The sequence below is a fragment of the Hemiscyllium ocellatum genome (assembly GCF_020745735.1).
Source record: "Hemiscyllium ocellatum isolate sHemOce1 chromosome 41 unlocalized genomic scaffold, sHemOce1.pat.X.cur. SUPER_41_unloc_9, whole genome shotgun sequence".
NCBI lineage: Eukaryota > Metazoa > Chordata > Chondrichthyes > Orectolobiformes > Hemiscylliidae > Hemiscyllium > Hemiscyllium ocellatum.
In genome coordinates this window covers 806,981-832,355 of record NW_026867579.1, presented here as the reverse complement: position 1 = coordinate 832,355, position 25,375 = coordinate 806,981, and the positions used below count along the sequence as shown (strand labels likewise).

The 25,375-nt window shown below is 46.3% G+C and overlaps 1 protein-coding gene across 2 annotated transcripts in view; it reads right to left on the bottom strand.

The window, feature by feature from the left end:
- LOC132808888 (uncharacterized) overlaps positions 1–25,375 on the bottom strand; it is a 112,766-nt gene that overhangs the window by 50,305 nt on the left and 37,086 nt on the right. Inside the window, exons 4-16 of one of the 2 annotated variants that reach the window (XM_060822302.1) lie at positions 24,647–24,751; positions 23,300–23,350; positions 21,297–21,353; positions 20,507–20,593; positions 18,486–18,609; positions 18,170–18,300; positions 18,011–18,064; positions 16,111–16,185; positions 12,091–12,366; positions 11,701–11,976; positions 11,146–11,424; positions 10,531–10,806; positions 9,637–9,912 (exon numbers count right to left, since the gene is read on the bottom strand). In XM_060822302.1, coding sequence (XP_060678285.1) covers positions 9,637–9,912; positions 10,531–10,806; positions 11,146–11,424; positions 11,701–11,976; positions 12,091–12,366; positions 16,111–16,185; positions 18,011–18,064; positions 18,170–18,300; positions 18,486–18,609; positions 20,507–20,593; positions 21,297–21,353; positions 23,300–23,350; positions 24,647–24,751 — 2,067 coding nt within the window. The remainder of the gene's footprint in view (positions 1–9,636; positions 9,913–10,530; positions 10,807–11,145; positions 11,425–11,700; positions 11,977–12,090; positions 12,367–16,110; positions 16,186–18,010; positions 18,065–18,169; positions 18,301–18,485; positions 18,610–20,506; positions 20,594–21,296; positions 21,354–23,299; positions 23,351–24,646; positions 24,752–25,375) is intronic. The other variant, XM_060822303.1, reaches the window with a different exon arrangement.

Here is a 25,375-nt window from a genome sequence, read left to right as displayed (position 1 = left end):
CTCTCTCTGTGAACCTCCATCTCTCCCTCCCCCTTCATTAAACAAACCTGGGGCCCTCCTCAGACCCACAGTCTCCCCACCTGGTACACCAACAGACTAGCCAAGGAACTCTACCAAAAACTACCTCATTGAAGATTCATGCCACTGCATTCCTTCCACCCAAGAATTCCTGAACACCATCAAAGGCACCAAGATAGAAGAGGACAAAACAATGGTTCTCCTTTGATGTTACAATCCTATTCCCATCAGATACCATCGACCTGGCCAAAGATACACTGGCATCACTACTGGGAAAACCAGGAGCACCAACACCAGACAGCACCAACCCCATCAGCAAAGACAAAATCCTCAAGCTGTGCCTCACCACCCACTTCACATTCAATAACAAAACCCACAAACAAGTCAATGCAACACCCAGGGGATCACCAGTATCAGGGCTCATCGTGGAAGCAGTGATTCAGACACTTCAACAAACTGCCCTCCCAACTACCTAATCCAAACTTTGGGTTCGCTACGTGGATGACACCTTTGTCATCACAAAACAGAATAAAGTAGAGAAAACATACAACGCTATCAACAATATCCTGATAGATATAAAAATTCACAGGAGGAGAATAACAACAGACTCCCATTCCTGGATGTGACAGTTGTACGTACAGTTAACAGAGAGCTTCAAACCAAAGTGTACAGAAAAACAACACACACGGACCAAATACTTAACTTCAGAAGCACGATCCCAACCCCCACAAACAGATCTGCATCAAGACATTATTTCAATGAGCTACATCACACTGCAGCACCCAAGAACTACAAACAGCAGAAGAAAAGTATCTGTACAATGTTTTCAAGAAAAGCAGATACCCAAGAAACACCGATTCCTCAGAAACAAACCCAAACAAGCTGACACAACACAACCAAAAACTATAGCCACATTACCTGACACCAAAGACATATCAGAAATGACTTCCAGACTACTTTGACCCCTTGACATCCTGGTAACCCACAAATCTACCAACGCCCTTCAACAGCGACCAATGAACCTACAGGATCCATTAATTACTACCAGCAAAACTAACGTCATTTACAGGATACAATGCAACAACTGTAAAAACACACTACATCGGACAAACTAGCAGGAAGCTTGTCACCAGGATACATGAACATTAACTGGCCACCAAAAGACACGACTCACTATCACTAGTTTCTATACACAGAGACAAAGAAAGAGACCACTTTGACTGGGATAACACACCCATCCTAGGACAGGCGAAAGAAAGACACGCACGAGAATTCCGAAGGGCATGGCATTCTCATGGGGACTCCATCTATAAACACATCGATCGAGACCCTAAGTACCTTCCCTTGAAAGAAAGAACTGGAAATGACATCACCCACCTTAAGAAACCAAGAGTTATAAATAGAGAGGCAGGACATATCACCAACAGCACTTCACCAGATATTCTGAGAATACGATGTTATGTAGTATGGTGACGAAATGTCTGAAAACAAACCCTCAGCTCAGTGACCTACCTTACATATTGAGGGGAACGTGATCCTATAGAAGTGTATAAGATCAGAAGAGACATGGATAGGGTGAATGCACTCAGTCTTTTTCCCAGGGTTGGGGAATCGAGGACAAGAGGGCATCAGTTTCAGGTTAGAGGGGAAAGGATACAAGGGAACTGAGGGGCAACTTTTTCACACAGAGGGTGGTATGCATATAGAATGAGCTGCCAGTGGAAGTGGTTGAGGTGGGTACATTAACAACGTTTAAAGGGCATTTGGATAAATACATGGATAAGAAAGAGCGAGAAGGATATGGGCCAAGTGCAGGGAAATGAGGTTAGATGGATATTTTGGTCAGCATGGACCAGTTTAGGCTGAAGGGCCTGTCTCCTTGCTGGAGGACTCTATGACATGAAAGGAACATATTGAACAGTTAGGAAATTTAATTATACAATTACAGTCAGGCAGGTTGGTGTTAAATCAAGGAAAAAGTGAATTTGTAACTGCAAAACTGATATATTTGGGACACATTGTAGAACAAGGACAAGTGTCACCCAGAACAGCAAAGCTCAAACTCTGATCGACTTCCCCATCCTGAAAAAAAATGAAATACAATGGGTTTTTGGGAATGTGCAGATTTTATCACAAGTCTGTACCTAATGTTAGTACAACAGCTGTACCCTTAACCAACTTGCTACAACAACAGATGAAGATGGTACAGTCAACAAAATGCCAGGTAACTGTTTAAAAGCTGGGAAGTGAACCTATTGTAACTGCACTGAACTTTAACTGACGGTTAGTCATAGCCCTGAGCAATTTGGGGCTGGGAGCTCTTCCAGGATGACAAGGCTGGAATAGAGCAGGCAGTGGGTTATTTTTCCAGCAAATACTTGAATCAACATCTGAAAAGATACTGTATTATAGAAGAGGAGGTATCGATGGTGTGATAGCTCTTCAACAATTCAAAAGTTTATGTTCGACAGGGAAACTACGACACTTTTGGTTTTCACTGTTCGTAATCTGATAAACGGATTTAAAACTAAAATGCTAAGAATTGTTTGCTTTTTTTAAATATAAACGTTGTACATATTTCAGGGACTCTTTAACCCAAATGCTGAAAATTTAAAAATGTAACCAGGAAAGTTGTACAGCGATTAAATATCCAGTTGGAAGAAGAATCGAATGGATGTGAGCTCTGTATAGAGTCAGAGTAACACAGCATGGAAACAGGCCCTTTGGCCCTAACTGATCCATGCTGACCATGGTGCCCTCTCTGCTAGTTCCAACTGCACACATTTAACCCTTGTCCCTCTAAACCCTTCCCATCTATGCACCTTTGCAGATATAATTTTAAATGTTGCTATTGTACCTGCCACAACCACTTTCTCTCACACACCATTCCATATACTCACCACTCTCTGCATGAAGACGTTGACCTTCAGGTCCTTATTAAATCTTTCCCCTCTCACCTTAAACCTATACCCTCTAGTTTTCAGCTCCCCATCCCTGGGGGAAAAGACTATCGTTATTCATCCTATCTCTGCCCCTTATGATTTTCTACACCTCAATAAGGTCACCCTCATTCTCCTACATTCTAAGGAATACAGTCCTATCCTGGCTACCCTCTCCCTGTAGCTCAGGCCTACTAGTCCTGGCATCATTCCCCTAAATCTTCTTTACACTCTTTCCAGTTTAACTATGTCTTCTCTATAAAAGGATGACCAAAACTATAGGCGAAAGTGAGCACCGTTCCTCATGACCTGTCCCATCTGTCAATCTTCATTCCCAACTACCCGCTCCACCCTCCTCTCTGGCCTATCACCTTTACACACACCTCCATCCACCTATTGCACTCTCAGCTACTTTTCCCCCAGCCCCAGCTCCCTCCCATTTATCTCTCCACCCCTGAGGCTCCCAGCCTCATTCCTGATGAAGGGCTTTTGCCCGAAATGTTGATTTTCCTGCTCCCCAGATGAAGCCTGACCTGCTGTGCTTTTCCAGCACCGCTCTAATCTTGACTCTGACCAAAACTGTACACAATACTCCTGGTGCAGCCTCGCCAATAACTTATACAAATGTAACATAACACCCCAACTCCTATACTCAACGCCTTGACTGATGAAGGCCAGCATGCTGAATGCCCTTTCACCACCCTGTCTACCTGGGATATCACTTTCAAAGAACTCTTGTGACTGCTCCCCTAACAAGGTTACATTGTCCTTGGTTTTTCTTTCAGAGGGATCATAAATGCAGTGGTTCTGATATGTCGGAAATATCTACTTGAGAAATTTTCTTAAAAACACTTGTACAATGAAAGAAGAGAGGCCAGTTCTCCCAGTTCAGGGTTTGGTTTGGTGTTAGCAAGCTGGGTTTTGCAAGTATTCAGAACAGCATCATTAATAGACAATAGACTATAGGTGCAGGGGTAGGCCATTCCACCCTTCGAGCCAGCATCACCATTCATTATGATCATGGCTGATCATCCTCAATCAGTATCCTGTTGCTGCCTTATCCCCAAAACCCTCGATTCCACTGTCTCTGAGAGTTCTATCCTACTCTTTCTTGAAAGTATCCAGAGACTTGGCCTCCACTGTCTTCTGGGGCAGAGCATTCTATATATCCACCACTCTCTGGGTGAAGAGGTTTCTCCTGAACTCTGTTCTAAATGCCCTCTGGTTCTGGACTCACCCATCAGCGAAAACATGTTTCCTGCCTCCAGAGTGTCCAATCCTTTAATAATCTTATACGTCTCAATCAGATCCCCTCTCATCCTTCGGAACCCAAGTGTATACAAGCCCAGTCGCTCCAATCTTTCAACATACGATAGTCCCGCCATTCCGGGAATTGACCTCGTGAACCAACGCTGCATTCCCTCAATAGTCAGAATGTCTTTCCTCAAATCTGGAGACCAGAACTGCACACAGTACTCCAGGTGTGGTCTCACCAGGGCCCTGTACAGCTGCAGAAGGGTCTCTTTGCTCCTAGACTCATTTAAGTTGCGTTTTCGTGTCGATTGAGTTGACAGGTAAGTTATATCATTCTATATTCTGTTCTCTTCTGTTCGCTGTAAATAAATCCTGTTTTGTTTAGAACAGAGTGGTTTGACCAGCTGCACCTCTCCTGGAATATCCACTTTTCATCTACTTAAAACAATGAGCAAAGTTAGGGTCTGGGCTACATTTTTGAAATGTTTTTAGGGGGTCTGGCCTGTTCTATTACACTATATACTTGTACTGCTACGTCCCTTTGATCCATAACACTGCACAACACCTGCCCATTTACTGTACAAGTCCTACCTTGGTTTGACTTTCCTCACACTTAGCTGTATTGAATTCCATTTGCCAATCCACAGCCCACTTCCCCATCTGAGCAAGATCCCTCTGTACTTTTTATAACCTTTCTCACTATCGATGATACCTCCTAATTTTGCATCATCCACAATCCTACTAATCTTGCCATGATCATGTATGTAAATGACAAATACCAAAGGTCCCAGCACTGACCCCTGTGACAAACCACAGGCCTTCAGCCCGAGGAACAACCTTCAACTTCCCACCCTCTGTTTCCTACCATCGAGCGAATTTTGAATCCAATTCGCTAGCTCTCCCTGGATCCCATGCGACCTAACCTTCATGACTAGCCTGCCATATAGGACCTTGTTAAAGGTCTCAGTAAAGTCCATATAGACAACACCCACTGCTTTACTCTCATCTGTCCTCTGGGTTATTTCTTTAAAAATCTCTCACATGACTTCCTGCACACAAATCCACATGAACTAGCCCTGATGAGACCTGACTATCCAAATGCTGGTTGATCCTGTCCCTCTGTATCCTTTCCAACAACTTGCTTACCACTGATGTCAGGCTCACTGGCCTGTAGTTCCCTGGCTTGTCTTGGTTACCTTTCGTAAACAATGGACCAACATTATCTACCCACCAGACTTCCAGCACTTCACCAGTGGCTAAAGATGGAGTAAAGATCTCTGCAATGTCTTCCTTAGCCTCCCACAACACCTGAGGATGGACTTGATCAGACCCAGGCGACTTATCAACCTGAATGCTCCTTAAGGCTGCAAACACGTCCTCTCTGGTAATATGTACGCAGTCCTAAACATTACCACTTATTTCCCTTATTTCCTTAGTATCCATGATTCTCTCCTCAATATCCATTAAAAATCGCCCCCATCTCCTGTGGCGCCACACATACATGACCATGCTGACCTTTAAGGAGACTTATTCTTTCCCGATCCACCCATTTACTCTTAATATAGCGATAGAACCTCTTGGGATTATCTTTAACCTCATCTGCCAGATCCATCTCACCCTCTTTTTGCTCTTCTAAGTTCCCTCTTAAATGTGCTCCTTTACTTTTTACACTAACCTAGAGATTCACTTGAGCCTGATAGCTTAAATCCAAAGTCTTTGGCCTCTTGATAAGACACTTTTAAAAGCCTCCCATTTGCCAGTTGTTCCTTTTCCTTCAAACAGATTCACCCAATCGACCTCTGCTAGATCCTGCCTAATGGCCCCAAAGTTGGCCCTGCTCCAGTTGAGCACCTTAACCTGTGGACCTGTCCTATCCCTTTCCATAACGATGTTAAAATTAAGAGCTCTGGTCACTGGACCTAAAGATAATTCTGGATGTGACTTGCCAGTCTCCCTGAATCCCAGGAGCTCTTAACCATCTTTATCATCAGATCAGGTGGGGCCTTGTCAAAGGCCATGTGAAAATTGACATAAACTCTAGCAAGTGCACCACCCTCATCTACACACTTAGTTACCTCTTAGAAAAATTCAACCCAACTGTGAGGTATGATCTCCCTCTGACAAAGACATGCTGACCATCCCTGATCAAACCTTGCCTCTCCAAGTGGAGATTAATGTTCTCCTTCAGAACTTTCTCCAATAGTTTCCCTACCTGTTAGAGACGGTACATATCTAATTGCTACTCCTGATTGTGTCGTGTGAACATATTAAAACAGTGCTATCGTACAGAAGACAATGAGAATGTACAAAATATAAAGAGCTGCAGATGATGGAAATCTGAAACAAAAACAGACAATCCTGGACAAACTCTGCAACATCTGTGGAGAGAAAGCAGTATTAATGTTTCAGGTCCAGTGACTCTTCACCAGAACTCTCCTAACAAAGGGTTACTGGACTCAATTGTAATTCTGGTTTCTCTCCACAGATGCTACCAGACCTGCTGAGTTTCTCTAGCATTTTCTGATGTCGTATGTGAATGTACAGGTGTGTCAACTAGTAAGTAGAGGAGGATATGAGAAAGAAGAATGAGAACCAAAGAGAATTGGACAATTCCCAAACAGAGCTCTCCAGTATAAGATTAACTCATCATAGATCGATCACATAATCCCTACATAATGGAAACAAACCATTTGGCCCAATAAATCCATACCAACTCTCCAAACAGCATTCCACCTGGACCTGCCCCCACTAACCTAACCCTGTAGGCCTGCATTTCCTGTGGTTAATCCACAGTGGATAAAGAGTGGAGCTGAGAAAGCACAGCAGGTCAAGCAGCATCGCAGGAGTCAATGTTACAGGTTGGAACCTTTCATTAGGACTGGGGGAGGGCTAGGGGGCTGAGAATTAAATAGAGGGAGCGACTGGGACTGGGGAAAGGTAGGTGGGATGGTGATTGTGATTGGTCATTGGGAAGGGTGGAGTGGATCGGTTTGTTGTTCCCATGTTATTAACCTTGAAGGAAGATGGACAGGTAGGGTCAGGTTAAGGGGTGGAGTGGAGAGGGAGGGCTGGACTTGGGATGAGGTTGGGGGTGGAGAGATTTGGATGTTGGTGAATTCTATGTTAAAACCATATGAGGTGGAAGAGGAGCTGGCTATTTGGGGGTCTATAGTACTGGGTTAATTGAAATGGCATTTCACTCTTTTGAGGGTGGACACATTCTGAGATCATCATTGTTTTACTTTGATCTTGTCCTTTTTGATTTGAAACTGAGAGGTGAGGGTGAGAATTGAGCTTTGAACTTTGAACAGCAACTTGTTGAAAGAACTGAGCTGTTGGGAACTGGCCTGGACAGATAATTCAGGTGCACTACTGTTCAAAGGCTACAGTAAATGTTTTCACACTGAGACATTGCTATGTTCAGGGACAAACAGCTTTTACAAGTTATTCTCTCTTTATTGACTGTTTGAAAATTCAGAGAAAGAATCCCTCAGAGTAAGTAATAAGTAAAAATCTCTAGATGTCTCGGAGGCTGTTTGCTTTAACTGGTGACTTCAGAATTCCAACTCTCTCTCCTACATGCTGTAGTCCCCTCCTGCTACAAGAAGACCACCACTATCATCCCCATACCTAAGAAAGCACATGCAATGTGCCTTAATGATGACCGCCCAGTGGCTCTGACCTCAGTCATCATGAAGTGCTTCGAGAGGCTGGGCATGGCCCACATCAACTCCAGTCTCCCAGCCTGCCTCAATCCCCTACAATCTGCCTATCGATGGAACAGGTTGACAGCGGGTGTTACTTCCCTAGCCCTGCACTCATTCCTGGAACATCTGGACAAAAAGCACACCTACGTCAGACTCCTGCTCATTGACTACAGCTCTGCATTCAACACCATTATCCCCTCCAGACTGATCTCAAAACTGTGACCTTGGTCAGGGCTCTGCCCTCTGCCACTGGTTCCTCAGCTTTCTGACCCACAGACTGTAATCATTGAGGATAGGACCTGCACCTCCTCCACAATAATTCTCAACACTAGAGCCCCCCGCCCACCTCAGCCCCCTCCTGTACCCTCTGTACACCCATGACTGTGTTTCCAAACACCAAATGAACACTATCTACAAGTTCACTGATGACACCACCATGGTAGATGGCTATCTAATAACAACGAGTCAAAATACAGAAGGGAGACAGAGGGCTTGGTGACATGGTGCAATGAGAACAACCTCTCTCTCTATATCAACAAAACTAAAGATCTGATCAATGACTTTAGAAAGGAAAGAAGAGAACATAGCCCTATCTACATCAAGGGAGCAGAGTGTGAGAGTGTGGAGAGGGTCAAGTTCCTTGGAGTGACAATGACCGACCACCTCTCTGGACGTCCCACGTAGATGTGATGGTCAAGGCACAACAACGGCTCTTCTTCCTCAGGAAATTCGGCGTGTCCATAGGGATCCTCGCCAGTGTCTACAGATGCACCATTGACCGCACAGTGTCCTATCCCATAACAGCCTGGTACAGCAACTGCTCTGCCCAGGACAGAAAGAAGCTCCAGAGGGTGGTGTGCACAGCCCAGACCATCACAGAAGCCGACCTTCCATCCATGGACTCCATTTACAAGGCTCGCTGCTGCGGAAAGGCTGCCAACAACATCAAAGACCCATCGCCACCCTCCCCCCACCCCCCGCGTGGTAATGATCCCTGACAACCTCTTCCATCAGACAGAAGAAACAGAAACCTGATGACACGCACCAGCAGGTTCCTGGATAGCATCCTCCTGGCCGTTATTAGACCGATGAATGGACTGTCTAGCCTGAAACATTGCTGACCTTGCTAACACTGATCTCGTCTAGTACATGCCCTGTGCAATATAACCTGTATGCCTCTGTCTAAGTCTTTCTGATCTGTACATCCTTTCTGATGATGATCTACCTGTACTGCTCATAAACAAAGCTTTTCACTGGATTTCAGTACACCTGATAATAAATCAGATCATTCAATATATAGTCATATATGCATGGAATATAATAACCCTCAGTCTCAGGGTTTCATGAAGGCTTGGTATTCACCATTGAAACCATGACTGAACTGGAACTGGGTCAGTCGGGCTGTTGGTGAGAGTGGGGGTTAGGATGAAAGAAGATTGGCCAGAGATTATAGATATCAGTCAGACTGTGTTGTTGTTCATCTGTATTCTGCTAAAGTTACATTATTAATACCTAATTCTTCATTTTGTTGAAGTTGTAAACTTGGTGTCTAAGACCTAGTACTCTAAGGTTTGCTGAGGAATAAGTGAGCAATTGTGAGGGCCATGGAACATTTTAATTTCACTTTGTTGCAAATCCAGTGTTGATGATGCTGACTGGGTCTGCCTTGCTATCCCCTGTCCCGTAGCACAGCTTTGTTCAATTCGTATTGGAGTTACCTGCTGTTTGGTGAAACATTCAAACTTCCTCAGCAACGCGTGCCTCAGGATGCCAATGGCCCAGTTATATTTTGCCGTATAAGCCTTGCAGAAGTTCTCAGTCTCTTTCTTCAGGAGTTTATCCAACTCCGTGACCTCACGCTCTCTCTGTTCCTCACCCACTTCCAGTTGCTGCTTAAATTCACCCTTTAGCTCCTTGGCCTTTATCTCCAGACTGATGCTCATTGACATCGGAGAGGTTTTCAGGATCTCACAGAAATTGTCATCATCTTTCTCCTGAAATCAAACCACATGCTGTTAATGGAGAGTAAAGCACACACTGACAGGGACAGCACGGGGTTAGATACAGTGTAAAGCTCCCTCTACACTGTCACCCCATCAAACACTCCCAGGGAAAAGAACAGCACGGGGTTAGATATAGAGTAAAGCTCCCTCTACACTGTCCCCTCATCAAACACTCCCAGGACAGGGACAGCACGGGGTTAGATACAGAGTAAAGCTCCCTCTACACTGTCCCCTCATCAAACACTCCCAGGACAGGGACAGCATGGGATTAGATACAGAGTAAAGCTCCCTCTACACTGTCCCCCCATCAAACACTCCCAGGGACAGGGACAGCATGGGGTTAGATACAGAGTAAAGCTCCCTCTACACTGTCCCCCCATCTCAGGGACAGGGACAGCACGGAGTTAGATACAGTGTAAAGCTCCCTCTACACTGTCCCTCATCAAACACTCCCAGGGACAGGGGCAGCACAGGGTTAGATACAGAGTAAAGCTCCCTCTACACTGTCCCCCCATCCCAGGGACAGGGACAGCACGGGGTTAGATACAGAGTAAAGCTCCCTTTACACTGTTGAATTCACAAGCACTGTACATTTTGGATCTGAATTACCTGCTGTTCGATGAAACATTCAAACTTCCTCAGCAACGTTTGCCTCAGGTTGCCAATGGCCCAGTTATGTTTTGCCGTATAAGCCTTGCAGAAGTTCTCAGTCTCTTTCTTCAGGAGTTTATCCAGCTCCGTGACCTCACTCTCTCTCTGTTCCTCACCCACTTCCAGTTGCTGCTTAAATTCACCCTTCAGCTCCTTGGCCTTCGTCTCCAGACGGTCCCTCATTGACATTGGAGAGGTTTTCAGGATCACAGAGATATCGTTGACATCTACTACCTGAAATCAAAATGCACGCAGTTAATGGAGAGTAAAGCACACACTGACCGGGTCAGCACAGGGGAAGATACAGAGTAAAGCTCCCTCTACACTGTCCCCCATCAAACACTCCCAGGACAGGGACAGCACGGGGTTAGATACAGAGCAAAGCTTTCTCTACACTGTCCACCATCACACACTCCCAGGACAGGGACAACACGGGATTAGATACAGAGTAAAGCTCCCTCTACACTATCCCTCCTTCAAACAATCCCAGGGACAGCACGGGGTTAGGTATAGAGTAAAGCTCCTTATACACAGTTGCATTCACAAGCACTGTACATTTTGGATCTGAGTTACCTGCTGTTTGGTGAAACATTCAAACTCCTCCAACAACGTTTGCCTCAGGTTGCCAATCGCCCAGTTATATTTTGCCGTATAAGCCTTGCAGAAGTTCTCAGTGTCATTCTTCAGGAGATTATCCAACTCCGTGACCTCACTCTCTCTCTGTTCCTCACCCACTTCCAGTTGCTGCTTACATTTCTCCACCAGCTCCTTGGCCTTCATCTCCAGACGGTCCCTCATTGACATCGCAGAGGTTCTCAGGATCGCAGAGATATCAGCATCGTCATCTACCTCCTGAAATCAAACCGCATGCTGTTAATGGTGAGTAAAGCACGCACTGACAGAGGCAGCACAGATACAGAGTAAAGCTTCCTCTACACTTTCCTCCATCAAACACTCCCAGTGACAGGGAGAGCAAGGGGTTAGATACAGAGTAAAGCTCACTCTACACTGTCCCCCATTCACACACTCCCAGAGACAAGGACAGGGACAGCATGGACTTAGGTCCAGAGTAAAGCTGCCTCTACACTGTTGCATTCACAAGCACTGTACATTTTGGATCTGAATTACCTGCTGTTTGATGAAACGTTCAAATTCCTCCAACAACGTTTGCCTCAGGTTGCCAATGGCCCAGTTATATTTTGTCGTATAAGCCTTGCAGAAGTTCTCAGTCTCTTTCTTCAGGAGTTTATCCAACTCCGTGACCTCACGCTCTCTCTGTTCCTCACCCACTTCCAGTTGCTGCTTAAATTTCTCCACCAGCTCATTGGCCTTCATCTCCAGACTGTTGCTCATTGACATTGGAGAGATTTTCAGGATCACAGAGATATTGTTGTCATTTACTTCCTGAAATCAAACCACATGCAGTTAATGGAGAGTAAAGCACACACTGACCGGGTCAGCACAGATCCCTCTATACTATTGCATTCACAAGCACTGTACATTTTGGATCTGAGTTACCTGCTGTTCGATGAAACATTCAAACTCCTCCAACAACGTTTGCCTCAGGTTGCCAATGGCCCAGTTATATTTTGCCGTATAAGCCTTGCAGAAGTTCTCAGTCTCTTTCTTCAGGAGATTATCCAACTCCGTGACCTCACGCTCTCTCTGTTCCTCACCCACTTCCAGTTGCTGCTTAAATTTCTCCACCAGCTCATTGGCCTTCGTCTCCAGATGGTCCCTCATTGACATTGGAGAGGTTTTCAGGATCTCGCAGAAATTGTCATCGTCTTTCTCCTGAAATTAAACCAACCACAATTAATGGAGAGTAAAGCACACACTGACAGGGACAGCACAGGATTAGATTTGGGTAAAGCTCCTTCTACTCTGCTCCTATCAAACATTCCTGGGAGTTAGACACAATGTAAAGCTTCCTGAGCACCGGTCATTATCAGACACCGCCAGAACAGAGTATGCACGGGATTAGATACAGAGTAGAGCTTCCTCTACACTGTCCCCCCTCAAACACTCCCAGGACAGGGACAGCACCGGGTTAGATATTGACTAATTAAGAAAGGTGGTAAGGAAAAGCCAGGGAACTAAGACCAGTGAGCCTGACATTGGTGATGGGCAAGTTGTTGGAGGGAATCCTGTGGGACAGGATGTACATGTACTTGGAAAGGCAAGGACTGATTAAGAATAGTCAACATGGGTTTGTGCGTGGGAAATCATGTCTCATTAACTTTATCGCATTGTTGAAGAAGTAACAAAGAGGATTGTTGAGGGCAGAGCAGTGGATGTGATCTATATGGCCTTCAATAAGGTGTTTGACAGGGTTTCCAATGGGAGACTGGTTACCAAGGTTAGATCTCATGGAATACTGGGAGAAGTAGCCATTTGGATACAGAACTGGCTCAAAGGTAGGAGACAGAGGGTGGTGGTAGAGGGTTACTTTTCAGACTGAAGGCCTGTGACCAGTGGAGTTACACATGGATCAGTGCTGGGTCCACTGCTTTTAAGTTATATAAATGATCTAGATGTGAACATAGGAGGTAGAGTTAGTAAGTTTGCTGATGACAACAAAATGGGAGGTGTAGTGGACAGCGAAGAAGGTTACCTCGGATTACAACGGGATCTTGATCAGATGGGTCAATGGGCTGAGAAGTGGCAGATGGAGTTTAATTCCGATAAATGCGAGGTGTTGCATTTTGGGAAAGCAAATCAGGCCAGGACTTATACACTTAATGGTACGGTCCTGGGGAGTGTTGCTGAACAAAGAGATCTCGGAGTGCAGGTTCATAGCTCCTTGAAAGTGGAGTCGCAGGTAGAACATAGAACATAGAACAATACAGCACAGAACAGGCCCTTCAGCTCACAATGTTGTGCCGACCACTGATCCTCATGTACGCACCCTCAAATTTCTGTGACCATATGCATGTTCAGGAGTCTCTTAAATGTCCCCAATGACCCTGCCTCCACAACTGCTGCTGGCAACGCATTCCATGCTCTCACAACTCTGTGTAAAGAATCCGCCTCTGACATCCCCTCTATACTTTCCTCCAACCAGCTTAAAACTATGACCCCTCGTGGTAGTCATTTCTGCCCTGGGAAATAGTCTCTGGCTATTGACTCTATCTATGCCTCTCATTATCTTGTATACCTCAATTAGATACCCTCTTCTCCAATGAAAAAAGTCCGAGCTCAGTCAACCTCTCTTCATAAGACAAGCCCTCCAGTCCAGGCAGCATCCTGGTAAACCTCCTCTCAACCCTCTCCAAAGCATCCACATCTTTCTTATAATAGGGCGACCAGAACTGGACGCAGTATTCCAAGTGCGGTCTAACCAAAGTTTTATAGAGCTGCAACAAGATCTCACAACTCTTAAACTCAATCCCCCTGTTAATGAAAGCCAAAACACCGTATGCTTTCTTAACAGCCCTGTCCACTTGGGTGGCCATTTTAAGGGATCTATGTACCTGCACACCAAGATCCCTCTGTTCCTCCACACTGCCAAGAATCCTATCCTTAATCCTGTACTCAGCTTTCAAATTCAACCTTCCAAAATGTATCACCTCGCATTTATCCAGGTTGAACTCCATCTGCCACCTCTCAGCCCATCTCTGCATCCTGTCAATGTCCTGCTGCAGCCCACAACAGCCCTCTATACTGTCAACTCTATACTGCAAACTTGCTGACCCATCCTTCAATCCCCTCATCCAAGTCATTAATAAAAATTACAAACAGTAGAGGCCCAAGAACAGAGCCCTGTGGAACACCACTCACCACAGACTTCCAGGCAGAATATTCTCCTTCGACTACCACTCGTTGTCTTCTGTTGGCCAGCCAATTCTGTATCCAGACAGCTATGTTCCCCTGAATCCCATTCCTCCTGACCTTCTGAATGAGCCTACCATGGGGAACCTTATCAAATGCCTTGCTGAAGTTCACATACACCACATCCACAGCTCAACCCTCATCAACGTTTCTAGTCACATCCTCAAAGAACTCGATAAGGTTTGTGAGGCAGGACCTGCCCCTCACAAAGCCATGCTGACTGCATTTAATCAAGCCATGCTCTTCTAGATGGTCATAAATCCTAACCCTCAGAATCCTTTCTAACACCTTGCCGATGACAGGCACGAGACTTACTGGTCTGTAATTGCCGGGGATTTTCCTATTTCCTTTCTTGAAGAGAGGAATTACATTTGCCTCTCTCCAGTCCTCAGGTACAACTCCAGTGGAGAGCGAGGATGCAAAGATCTTCGCAAGTGGCAAAACAATTGCATTTCTCATTTCCCAAAGCAGCCGAGGACAAACCCGGTGCGGGCCTGGCGACTTGTCAATCTTAATGTTTGACTAAATCTTCAGCACATCAGTTTCCTCTATCTCTATCCATTCCACCATGCACACCTGCTCTTCATAGGTTTCATTCACTACAAAGTTAATTTCTTTCGTAAAGACAGAAGCAAAAACTCATTCAGGGCTTCCCCTACCCCCTCAGGCACCACACACAAATTCCCGATGCTATCCCTGATCGGCCCTACTCAGATAGGAGGAAGGTGTTTGGTATGCTTTCCTTTATTGGTCAGAGGACTGAGTACAGGAGTTGGGAGGTCATGTTGCGGCTGTACAGGACATTAGTTCGGGCCACTGTTGGAATATTGCATGCAATTCTGGTCTCCTTCCTATCGGAAAGATGTTGTGAAACTTGAAAGGGTTCAGAAAAGATTTACAAGGATGTTGCCAGGGTTGGAGGATCTGAGCTAGAGGGAGAAGTTGAATAGGCTGAGGCAGTTTTCCATGGAGTGTCGAGGCTAAGGGGTGACCTTGGAGAGATTTACAAAATCATGAGGGGGCATGGATAGGATAAATAGACAAGGACTCTTCCCTGAGGATGGGGAGTCCAGAACTAGAGGGCTTAGGTTTAGAGTGAGAGGCTAAAATTTAAAAGGGACCGAAGGGGCAACTTTTTCACGGAGAGCGTGATACGTGTATGGAATGAGCTGCCCGAGGAAGTGGTGGAGGCTGGTACAATTGCAACATTTAAAAGGTATTTGGATGAGGACATGAATAAGAAGGATTTACAGAGATATGTGCGAAGTGTTTGCAAATTGGACTGGATTAGATGAGGATATCTGGTCGGCATGGATAAGTTGGATCAAAGGATCTCTTTCCATGCTGTACATCGCTATGACTAAAGCTACCTCTGCACTGTCCCACATCAAAAACACCCAAGACAGAAATAACACAGCATTAGATCTCGAGTAAAGCTCCCTCTACACTGTCCCTCCATCAAACACACCCAGGACAGGGACAGCGTGGAGTTAGATACAGAGTAAAGCTCCCTCTACACTGTCCCCAGGACAGGGAGAGCACGGGATTCAATACAGAGTAAAGCTCCCCCTACAAATCCTCCATCAAACATTCCCAGGACAAGGACAGCACAGGGTCAGACATTGAGAAAATAACACACTCATCCTCCAAGGTAAAAGTAAAGCTCTCTCCAAACTCTCCCCATATCAGTGTAATTAGATATCGTACTGAGCAATGGAAGAAATTTTGGAAATCCTGCAGCAGCTTCTCCCGCAGCTTCAATCCCTGAATGGCATTCATCATCTGTGGAAACATCAACGAAAAATTCTGATTTGTGAGCCTCTCAGTTCCATCTCACTATCAGGGAGATATCTGTACACTGACTGGTGTCTCTCAGTCCCCTCTCTCTCTCTCTCTCAGAGAGATATCTGTACACTGACTGGTGTCTCTCAGTCCCCCCTCTCTCTCAGGGAGATATCTGTACACTGACTGGTGTCTCTCAGTCCCCTCTCTCTCTTTCTCGCTCTCTCAGGGAGATATCTGTACACTGACTGGTGTCTCTCAGTCCCCTCTCTCTCTCTCTCAGGGAGATATCTGTACACTGACTGGTGTCTCTCATTCCCCCCTCTCTCTCAGGGAGATATCTGTACACTGACTGGTGTCTCTCAATCCCCTCTCTCTCTCTCAGGGAGATACGTGTACACTGACTGGTGTCTCTCAGTCCCCTCTCTCTCTCTCAGGGAAATATCTGTACACTGACTGGTGTCTCTCAGTCCCCTCTCTCTCTCTCTCAAAGTTAAAAATCACACAACACAAAGTTAAAGACCAACAGATGTATTTGGAGGCACTAGGTTTTGAAGTGCTGCTTCTTCATCAGGTGGTAGTGGAGCAGAATCATACATTAACAGGATTGCAGTGCCATGGAATGTAATATTAAACAAATTTAGCTTGAGTCTTTCATCTTTTAGAATGATCATGTTAGTTTTGGTTCCTTCACATGTAAATCCCAGAACATGTTTGAACTTACATTTTCAAGACAACTTTTAACAATAGGTGTCTTCTCAGCTCTGATAATGCATTGAAGATGTGAAGTTAAAGTCTGTCTGTTTCCCAGTGTTAGGTCAGACTGATTCCATTTCTAAAGTGGAATTTACAGCATTTTGTATAGAATTATGTACTTTTTGAGCAAAATAAAACATAATGCTGCAAGTACAAATTCACCCCACAAACCTAAATGTGTGTGTCTAAGGGAGACTGAGCGAGTGTGTGTGCATGTGGGGATGAGTGTGAGGATGTGTGAGAGTGCATGTGAGTGAGAGTGTGGGGATGTGTGAGAGTGTGTGTATGTGTGTGAGTGTAATGGGGTATAAAAGGCTGTAAGAAGGTGCATGTGTGGGTATGATTGTGGACGGTGTGTGTATGAGTGAGGATCTGTGTGGGTGATGGTCTGTAGGAGTGTGTGTGTGTGCGTGTGTGCACGCGTGTGTGTGCGTTTGTGTGTGCCTGAGTGCACGCGCACATGGTGTCTCACAGTCCCCTCTCTCTGGGAGATATCTGTACACTGACTGGTGTCTCTCAGTCCCCTCTCTCTCTCAGGGAGATATCTGTACACTGACTGGTGTCTCTCAGTCCCCTCTCTCTCTCAGGGAGATATCTGTACACTGACTGGTGTCTCTCAGTCCCCTCTCTCTCTCTCAGGGAGATATCTGTACACTGACTGGTGTCTCTCAGTCCCCTCTCTCTCAGGGAGATATCTGTACACTGACTGGTGTCTCTCAGTCCCCTCTCTCTCTCAGGGAGATATCTGTACACTGACTGGTGTCTCTCAGTCCCCTCTCTCTCTCAGGGAGATATCTGTACACTGACTGGTGTCTCTCAGTCCCCTCTCTCTCTCTCAGGGAGATATCTGTACACTGACTGGTGTCTCACAGTCCCCTCTCTCTCTCAGGGAGAGATCTGTACACTGACTGGTGTCTCACAGTCCCCTCTCTCTCTCTCAGGGAGATATCTGTACACTGACTGGTGTCTCACAGTCCCCTCTCTCTCTCTCTGGGAGATATCAGGATACTGACTAGTGTCTCTCAGACCATTTCATTTTGTCACCTCTACAATAATCACAATGACTTACCTCGAGTGGTGTTGTGATGTACTTTGAGTATCTCTCAATTGTTTTTGTGAACAACTGTTGTGAGAATTAGAAAGAGATGACAATTACACAGAATTTATGACAATAAAAAACAGAACATCTCTTTATGATCAATGGTTATACCAGAGTTTGGATTGATACCTTAATTCTTTCAAAAAACTGGAAGCCAGACACCACTGAACCCCTGCTAGCTGTTCGTGCACTGGTTGGTAAAGATCGCAGGACAGAAGAGGCGTAATCATCAAGGGAATTCCTGAAATCCACACTCATGTCTGTCAGGGAAAATAAATAAATTATTCAACCTGAGTGTGATACAGCCCTTTCCCGCTCTGGGACTGAGGGGACATGGAGCGTTAGATACGATGTATTCAAACTGGGGCATGCCACAGATTGCTCGTTACATTGTATTAGGGTCACATTCAGTCGTTGTGTGTCACAAGGGAATCCCCAAACATACCATTCCAGTGACCGGTGGTACCATTTCTGATTTTCTTTCCAGGATTGGGGAGCAGAAAGCAATCACACTCTGATAGTAGCTTCACCAGCGGTGCAGATAATTTGGATTCGGAACTCTGAATTTTCTGCATAAACAAGTTTGAAACTGTTTGGCAAAATCCATAACGGGTTAGCTTGTACACTGTCAGTCAGAAAGCCCTCTCCCCTCCCAGTGCCCTGTGTTACTGACTGTATCCCTACTGATGTTAATCCAGCTCCCGCACACTGTCACTCAGTAACCCCTCTCCCTCCCAGCGCCCTGTGTTACTGACTGTATCCCTACTGATGTTAATCCAGCTCCCTCACACTGTCACTCAGTAACCCCTCTCCCATCCCAGGGCCCTGTGTTACTGACTGTATCCCTACTGATGTTAATCCAGCTCCCTCACACTGTCACTCAGTAACCCCTCTCCCTCCCAGCGCCCTGTGTTACTGACTGTATCCCTACTGATGTTAATCCAGCTCCCTCACACTGTCACTCAGTAACCCCTCTCCCCCCCAGTGCCCTGTGTTACTGACTGTATCCCTACTGATGTTAATCCAGCTCCCTCACATTGTCACTCAGTAACCCCTCTCCCACCGAGCGCCCTGTGTTACTGACTGTATCCCTACTGATGTTAATCCAGCTCCTCACACTGTCACTCAGTAACCCCTCTCCCCCCCAGTGCCCTGTGTTACTGACTGTATCCCTACTGATGTTAATCCAGCTCCTCACCCTGTCACTCAGTAACCCCTCTCCCTCCCAGTGCCCTGTGTTACTGACTGTATCCCTACTGATGTTAATCCAGCTCCCTCACACTGTCACTCAGTAACCCCTCTCCCTCCCAGCGCCCTGTGTTACTGACTGTATCCCTACTGATGTTAATCCAGCTCCCTCACACTGTCACTCAGTAACCCCTCTCCCACCCCAGGGCCCTGTGTTACTGACTGTATCCCTACTGATGTTAATCCAGCTCCCTCACACTGTCACTCAGTAACCCCTCTCCCTCCCAGCGCCCTGTGTTACTGACTGTATCCCTACTGATGTTAATCCAGCTCCCTCACATTGTCACTCAGTAACCCCTCTCCCACCGAGCGCCCTGTGTTACTGACTGTATCCCTACTGATGTTAATCCAGGTCCTCACCCTGTCACTCAGTAACCCCTCTCCCTCCCAGTGCCCTGTGTTACTGACTGTATCCCTACTGATGTTAATCCAGCTCCCTCACACTGTCACTCAGTAACCCCTCTCCCACCCCAGGGCCCTGTGTTACTGACTGTATCCCTACTGATGTTAATCCAGCTCCCTCACACTGTCCCTCAGTAACCCCTCTCCCCCCCAGTGCCCTGTGTTACTGACTGTATCCCTACTGATGTTAATCCAGCTCCCTCACACTGTCCCTCAGTAACCCCTCTCCCCCCCAGTGCCCTGTGTTACTGACTGTATCCCTACTGATGTTAATCCAGCTCCCTCACACTGTCACTCAGTAACCCCTCTCCCCCCCAGTGCCCTGTGTTACTGACTGTATCGCTACTGATGTTAATCCAGCTCCCTCACACTGTCACTCAGTAACCCCTCTCCCCTCCCCAGGGCCCTGTGTTACTGACTGTATCCCTACTGATGTTAATCCAGCTCCCTCACACTGTCACTCAGTAACCCCTCTCCCCTCCCCAGGGCCCTGTGTTACTGACTGTATCTCTAGAGATGTTAATCCAGCTCCCTCACACTGTCACTCAGTAACCCCTCTCCCCTCCCCAGGGCCCTGTGTTACTGACTGTATCCCTACTGATGTTAATCCAGCTCCCTCACACTGTCACTCAGTAACCCCTCTCCCCTCCCCAGGGCCCTGTGTTACTGACTGTATCTCTAGAGATGTTAATCCAGCTCCCTCACACTGTTTCTGACCACCTCAATGCTGTGAGTTGCTACCTTGAGATACAGTGCTGTTAATCCAGCTGCATGTCAATCACATTCATCAAGTGAATGCACAGGTTAGGTCTTTACCTTCTTTGTCTCCAGCAGATATCCCTTCCCAGAATCCTGGCCGTAATTTTCAGACCATTCCCAATCACGTACCAGGATATCCAGATGCTAGTGAAACAGAGAAATTCCGGTTAAACCTGGTTCGTTGCCATGTTGGAGAGATTAACTGTGAATTCAGTCACAGAGGTGGGATGCTTCAGAGTTGCAGTTTGCTTCATGTTTCAGTCCATGTGTGCCTCTGTGTGTGAAAGTGTACGTAAGTGTCTGTGTTTCTCTGCTTCTATTGCATCTGTCTGAGACTGAGTGAGTGCGAGAGTTTCAGTGCGTGAATATAATTTATTATGTTTAAAATTAAAGTTAATATACATCTCTGGACCTTCTTAACATACTGCAATGTGATGATTTGTGTCCATCTGAGTAGAAAATTTGTCTTTTTGTTGAACATCACACGAACATTCTGACCCTACAAGCCTCCCCAGAAACACGTGGAATTCTGGTATCAGGAGGGAGTGCTCATGAAGGGGATGCAAATTCTCAGCACAGTGCTGGTATCAACATTGATGACCCTCAATGAGCAGCACTCAAAAACAGACCATCTCTGTCCTATTCTCACTTACTCTTTATGGGATTTTCCTCTACAGAAATTAGCCACTCCATTACCTCCCATTGCATCTGTGACTACACTGAGGAAGGGCTCCTTTGGATGGAAAACATTTTGAGGTTGTGATGATGTCCTGTAAACTCTCTCCCTCTCTCAGTCCATAGACCCAAGACAATATAGTGGGACACTAGATCGTACACTCTCCATTACCTGAATAGGATCCAAGTCAAGAACCTCTCCGACCAGTTGGGCCATGTCCAGAAATATCTGGAAAGCAAGACACAACACATCCAATCACTGTGTGTTTGTATACCAGTGCCTCTGTGTGTGTGTGCGTGTGTGTGTATATACAGAAATGTCTATATGTGTGTGTGTACGAGTGCCTGTGTGTGTGTGTGTGTGTGTGTATATGTATATACAGAATTGTCTATGTGTGTGTGTGTGTACAGAAGTGTCTATGTGTGTGTGCGAGTGCCTGTGTGCGAGTGCCTGTGTGTGTGTATACGAGTGCCTGTGTGTGTGTGTGTGTCTGTGTGTGTGTATACGAGTGCCTGTGTTTGTGTGTGTGTGTGTACAGAAGTGTCTATGTGTGTGTGTGCGAGTGCCTGTGTGTGTGGATACAGAAGTGTCTATGTGTGTGTGTGCGAGTGCCTGTGTTTGTGTGTGTGTGTGTGTACGAGTGCCTGTGTATGTATATATACAGACGTGTCTATGTGTGTGTATACAGAAGTGTCTATGTGTGTGTATATGAGTGCCTGTGTTTGTGTGTGTGTGTGTATACAGAAGTGTCTATGTGTGTGTGTACGAGTGCCTGTGTGTGTGTGTGTTTGTGTGTGTGTGTGTACGAGTGCCTGTGTGTGTATATACAGAAGTGTCTATGTGTGTGTATATACAGAAGTGTCTATGTGTGTGTATACGAGTGCCTGTGTTAGTGTGTGTGTGTATACAGAAGTGTCTATGTGTGTGTGTGCGAGTGCCTGTGTGTGTGTATACAGAAGTGTCTATGTGTGTGTGTACGAGTGCCTGTGTGTGTTTGAGTGTGTGTGTGTGTGTGTCTCTGTCTGTCTGTGTCTGTAGTACAATAGAGTCACCTGTAGTGTGACATGAACCCAAGGTCACGGTTGAGGATGTTGGGTTCATGTCACACGAGAGGTGACCCCATTGCACTATTTACACACACATGTACATTTGTGGGGTGAGTCTGTACTTGCAGAATTACATTGTACTTTGCTCAAAAACTGCATGAATCCATGTAAGACTCTGTTAAATCATTTTTTAGATTAGGATCAGCCTAAACGTTATGGCACAGACAACAGCACACAGGGGACTAACATCTTCATCGCATTATCTAGGCTGACACCAATTGTTAAAGTTCACCTGAGAATGTAACTTTTTAAAAACGTTTGTGACTTACATGTGAAAGAAGTGAAACAAACATGGTCATTCTAACAGATGAGAGACTTAACAAACAATCAGCGTCTTTTTCAATGTCTAATTTCAGTTACATCATACGGTATACTTTTCCCATAAATTCTGTGTCTTACAATTGTGTCCTCCACCACCACCTGATGAAGGAGCAGCGCTCTGAAAGCTAGTGCTTCCAATTAAAGCAGTTGGACTGTAAGCTGGTGTTGTGTGACTTTAACTTTATACACCCCAGTCCAACACCGGCATCTCCAAATCATGACACTGGGGAGAGATTACCTCACTCACTGAGGAGGCTGGGAATGAAGCCTGGGCCTTTCCCTGCTCAGTGTGTGGGTGATAATCAATCCCACACTGGGGAGAGATTACCTAACTCACTGAGGAGGCTGGGAATGAAGCCTGGGCCTTTCCCTGTCTCAGTGTGTGGGTGATAATCAATCCCACACTGGGGGGAGAGATTACCTAACTCACTGAGGAGGCTGGGAATGAAGCCTGGGCCTTTCCCTGTCTCAGTGTGTGGGTGATAATCAATCCCACACTGGGGGGGGGGGGGGGGGGGGGGGGGGGGGGGGGGGGGCGGGGGGGGGGAGATTACCTAACTCACTGAGGAGGCTGGGAATGAAGCCTGGACTTTTTCCTACTTCCGACAACCTGAATGAATAACAAACCGTCAAACACAGTGGGGTGGGAAGACCAAGATGTAATTGATGAAATTGTGTAAATGAACAGGGAGCAGGGACACAGGAAGGTAGCCGAAAATAGGTGAAATGAAAACGATGAAAGAGCACCTCTAAATATTCCAGGTCTGTCCGATTAATCTTTGAGGCAACATTAAAAATCTGAAAAATTAAAGCACGAGAGTGATCAGAAAACTTGCAATGATCGATGTCACAGTGTAACAAGGAATTCTAGATCTGGCCAAGGAAAACTGTGACCTGTCTGTTATAAGAAACCCCGAGTATCACACTGTCTGTTATAACACACCCCGAGTGTCACACTGACTGATATAACACACCCCGAGTATCACACTGTCTGTTATAACACACCCAGAGTGTCACACTGTCTGTTATAACACACCCCGAGTGTCACACTGACTGTTATAACACACCCCGAGTGTCACACTGTCTGTTATAACACACCCCGAGTATCACACTGACTGTTATAACACACCCCGAGTGTCACGCTGTCTGTTACAACACACCCCGAGCATCTCACTGTCTGTTATAAAACACCCAGCGTGTCACACTGTCTGTTATAACACACCCCGAGTATCACACTGTCTGTTATACCACACCCAGAGTGTCACACTGTCTGTTATAACACACCCCGAGTGTCACACTGTCTGTTATAACACACCCCAAGTGTCACACTGACTGATATAACACACCCCGAGTATCACACTGTCTGTTATTACACACCCAGAGTGTCACACTGTCTGTTATAACACATCCCGAGTGTCACACTGTCTGTTATAACACACCCCGAGTGTCACACTGACTGTTATAACACACACCGAGTGTCACACTGTCTGTTATAACACACCCCGAGTGTCACACTGTCTGTTATAACACACCCCGAGTGTCACACTGTCTGTTGTAACACACCCTGTGTGTCACACTGACTGTTATAACACACACCGAGTGTCACACTGTCTGTTATAACACACCCTGAGTATCACACTGGCTGTTATAACACACACCGGGTATCACACTGTCTGTTATAACACACCCCGCGTGTCACACTGACTGTTATAACACACCCCGAGTGTCACACTGACTGATATAACACACTCCGTGTGTCACACTGTCTGTTATAACACACCCCGAGGGTCACACTGTCTGTTATAACACACCCCGAGTGTCACACTGACTGTTATAACACACCCCGAGTGTCACACTGTCTGTTATAACACAACCCAAGTATCACACTGACTGTTATAACACACCCCGAGTGTCACGCTGACTGTTATAACACACCCCGAGTGTCACACTGTCTGTTGTAACACACCCCATGTGCTAACCCTGTCATACAATAAACTCCAAGCATCACATTGGTTGCTCGAGCGGACTGTGGTAGTCTGCTGTGGTCTTCCTCTCTCTTGGTCTCTTGCTGAAACTGGGTCACATTTTACTCACCATGTATGAACTCAGCAACATACTGAGTGCTGACAGTTGAACACTTAGGCTTTTCTTTCGTTCATGACCATCACAGCCTTCTGTGTCGACCAGAAATACTGCCATCTGTGAAACAAATGGAGACGCACTTGTTACATGTTTTCAGTCATTCCAGGCCTGATTTCTGTTTGTAGCCTCTCTGTCTTATTCAGGGAATTGGTCTCCATTCTCCCTCCTGTATTACACACAGACGGGAAAGGATTGTTCAATCCAGTAACCCTGCCTCTTTGCAAGGGTTTCCAATTCCTCTGAATCTGCATTTAATGAGATTTATACTTTCAGATAGAGGACTGACAGTGCAGGGCTCCCTCAGCGCTGACCCTCCCACAGTGCGGGGCTCCCTCAGCGCTGACCCTCCCACAGTGCGGGACTCCCTCAACGCTGACCCTCCCACAGTGCGGGGCTCCCTCAGAACTGACCCTCCCACAGTGCGGGGCTCCCTCAGTGCTGACCCTCCCACAGTGCGGGGCTCCCTCAGCGCTGCCCCTCCCACAGTGCGGGGCTCCCTCGGCGCTGACCCTCCCACAGTGCGGAGCTCCCTCAGCACTGACCCTCCCACAGTGCGGGGCTCCCTCGGCGCTGACCCTCCCACAGTGCGGGGCTCCCTCAGCACTGACCCTCCCACAGTTCGGCGTTCCCTCGGCGCTGACCCTCCCACAGTGCGGGGCTCCCTCACCACTGATCCTCCCA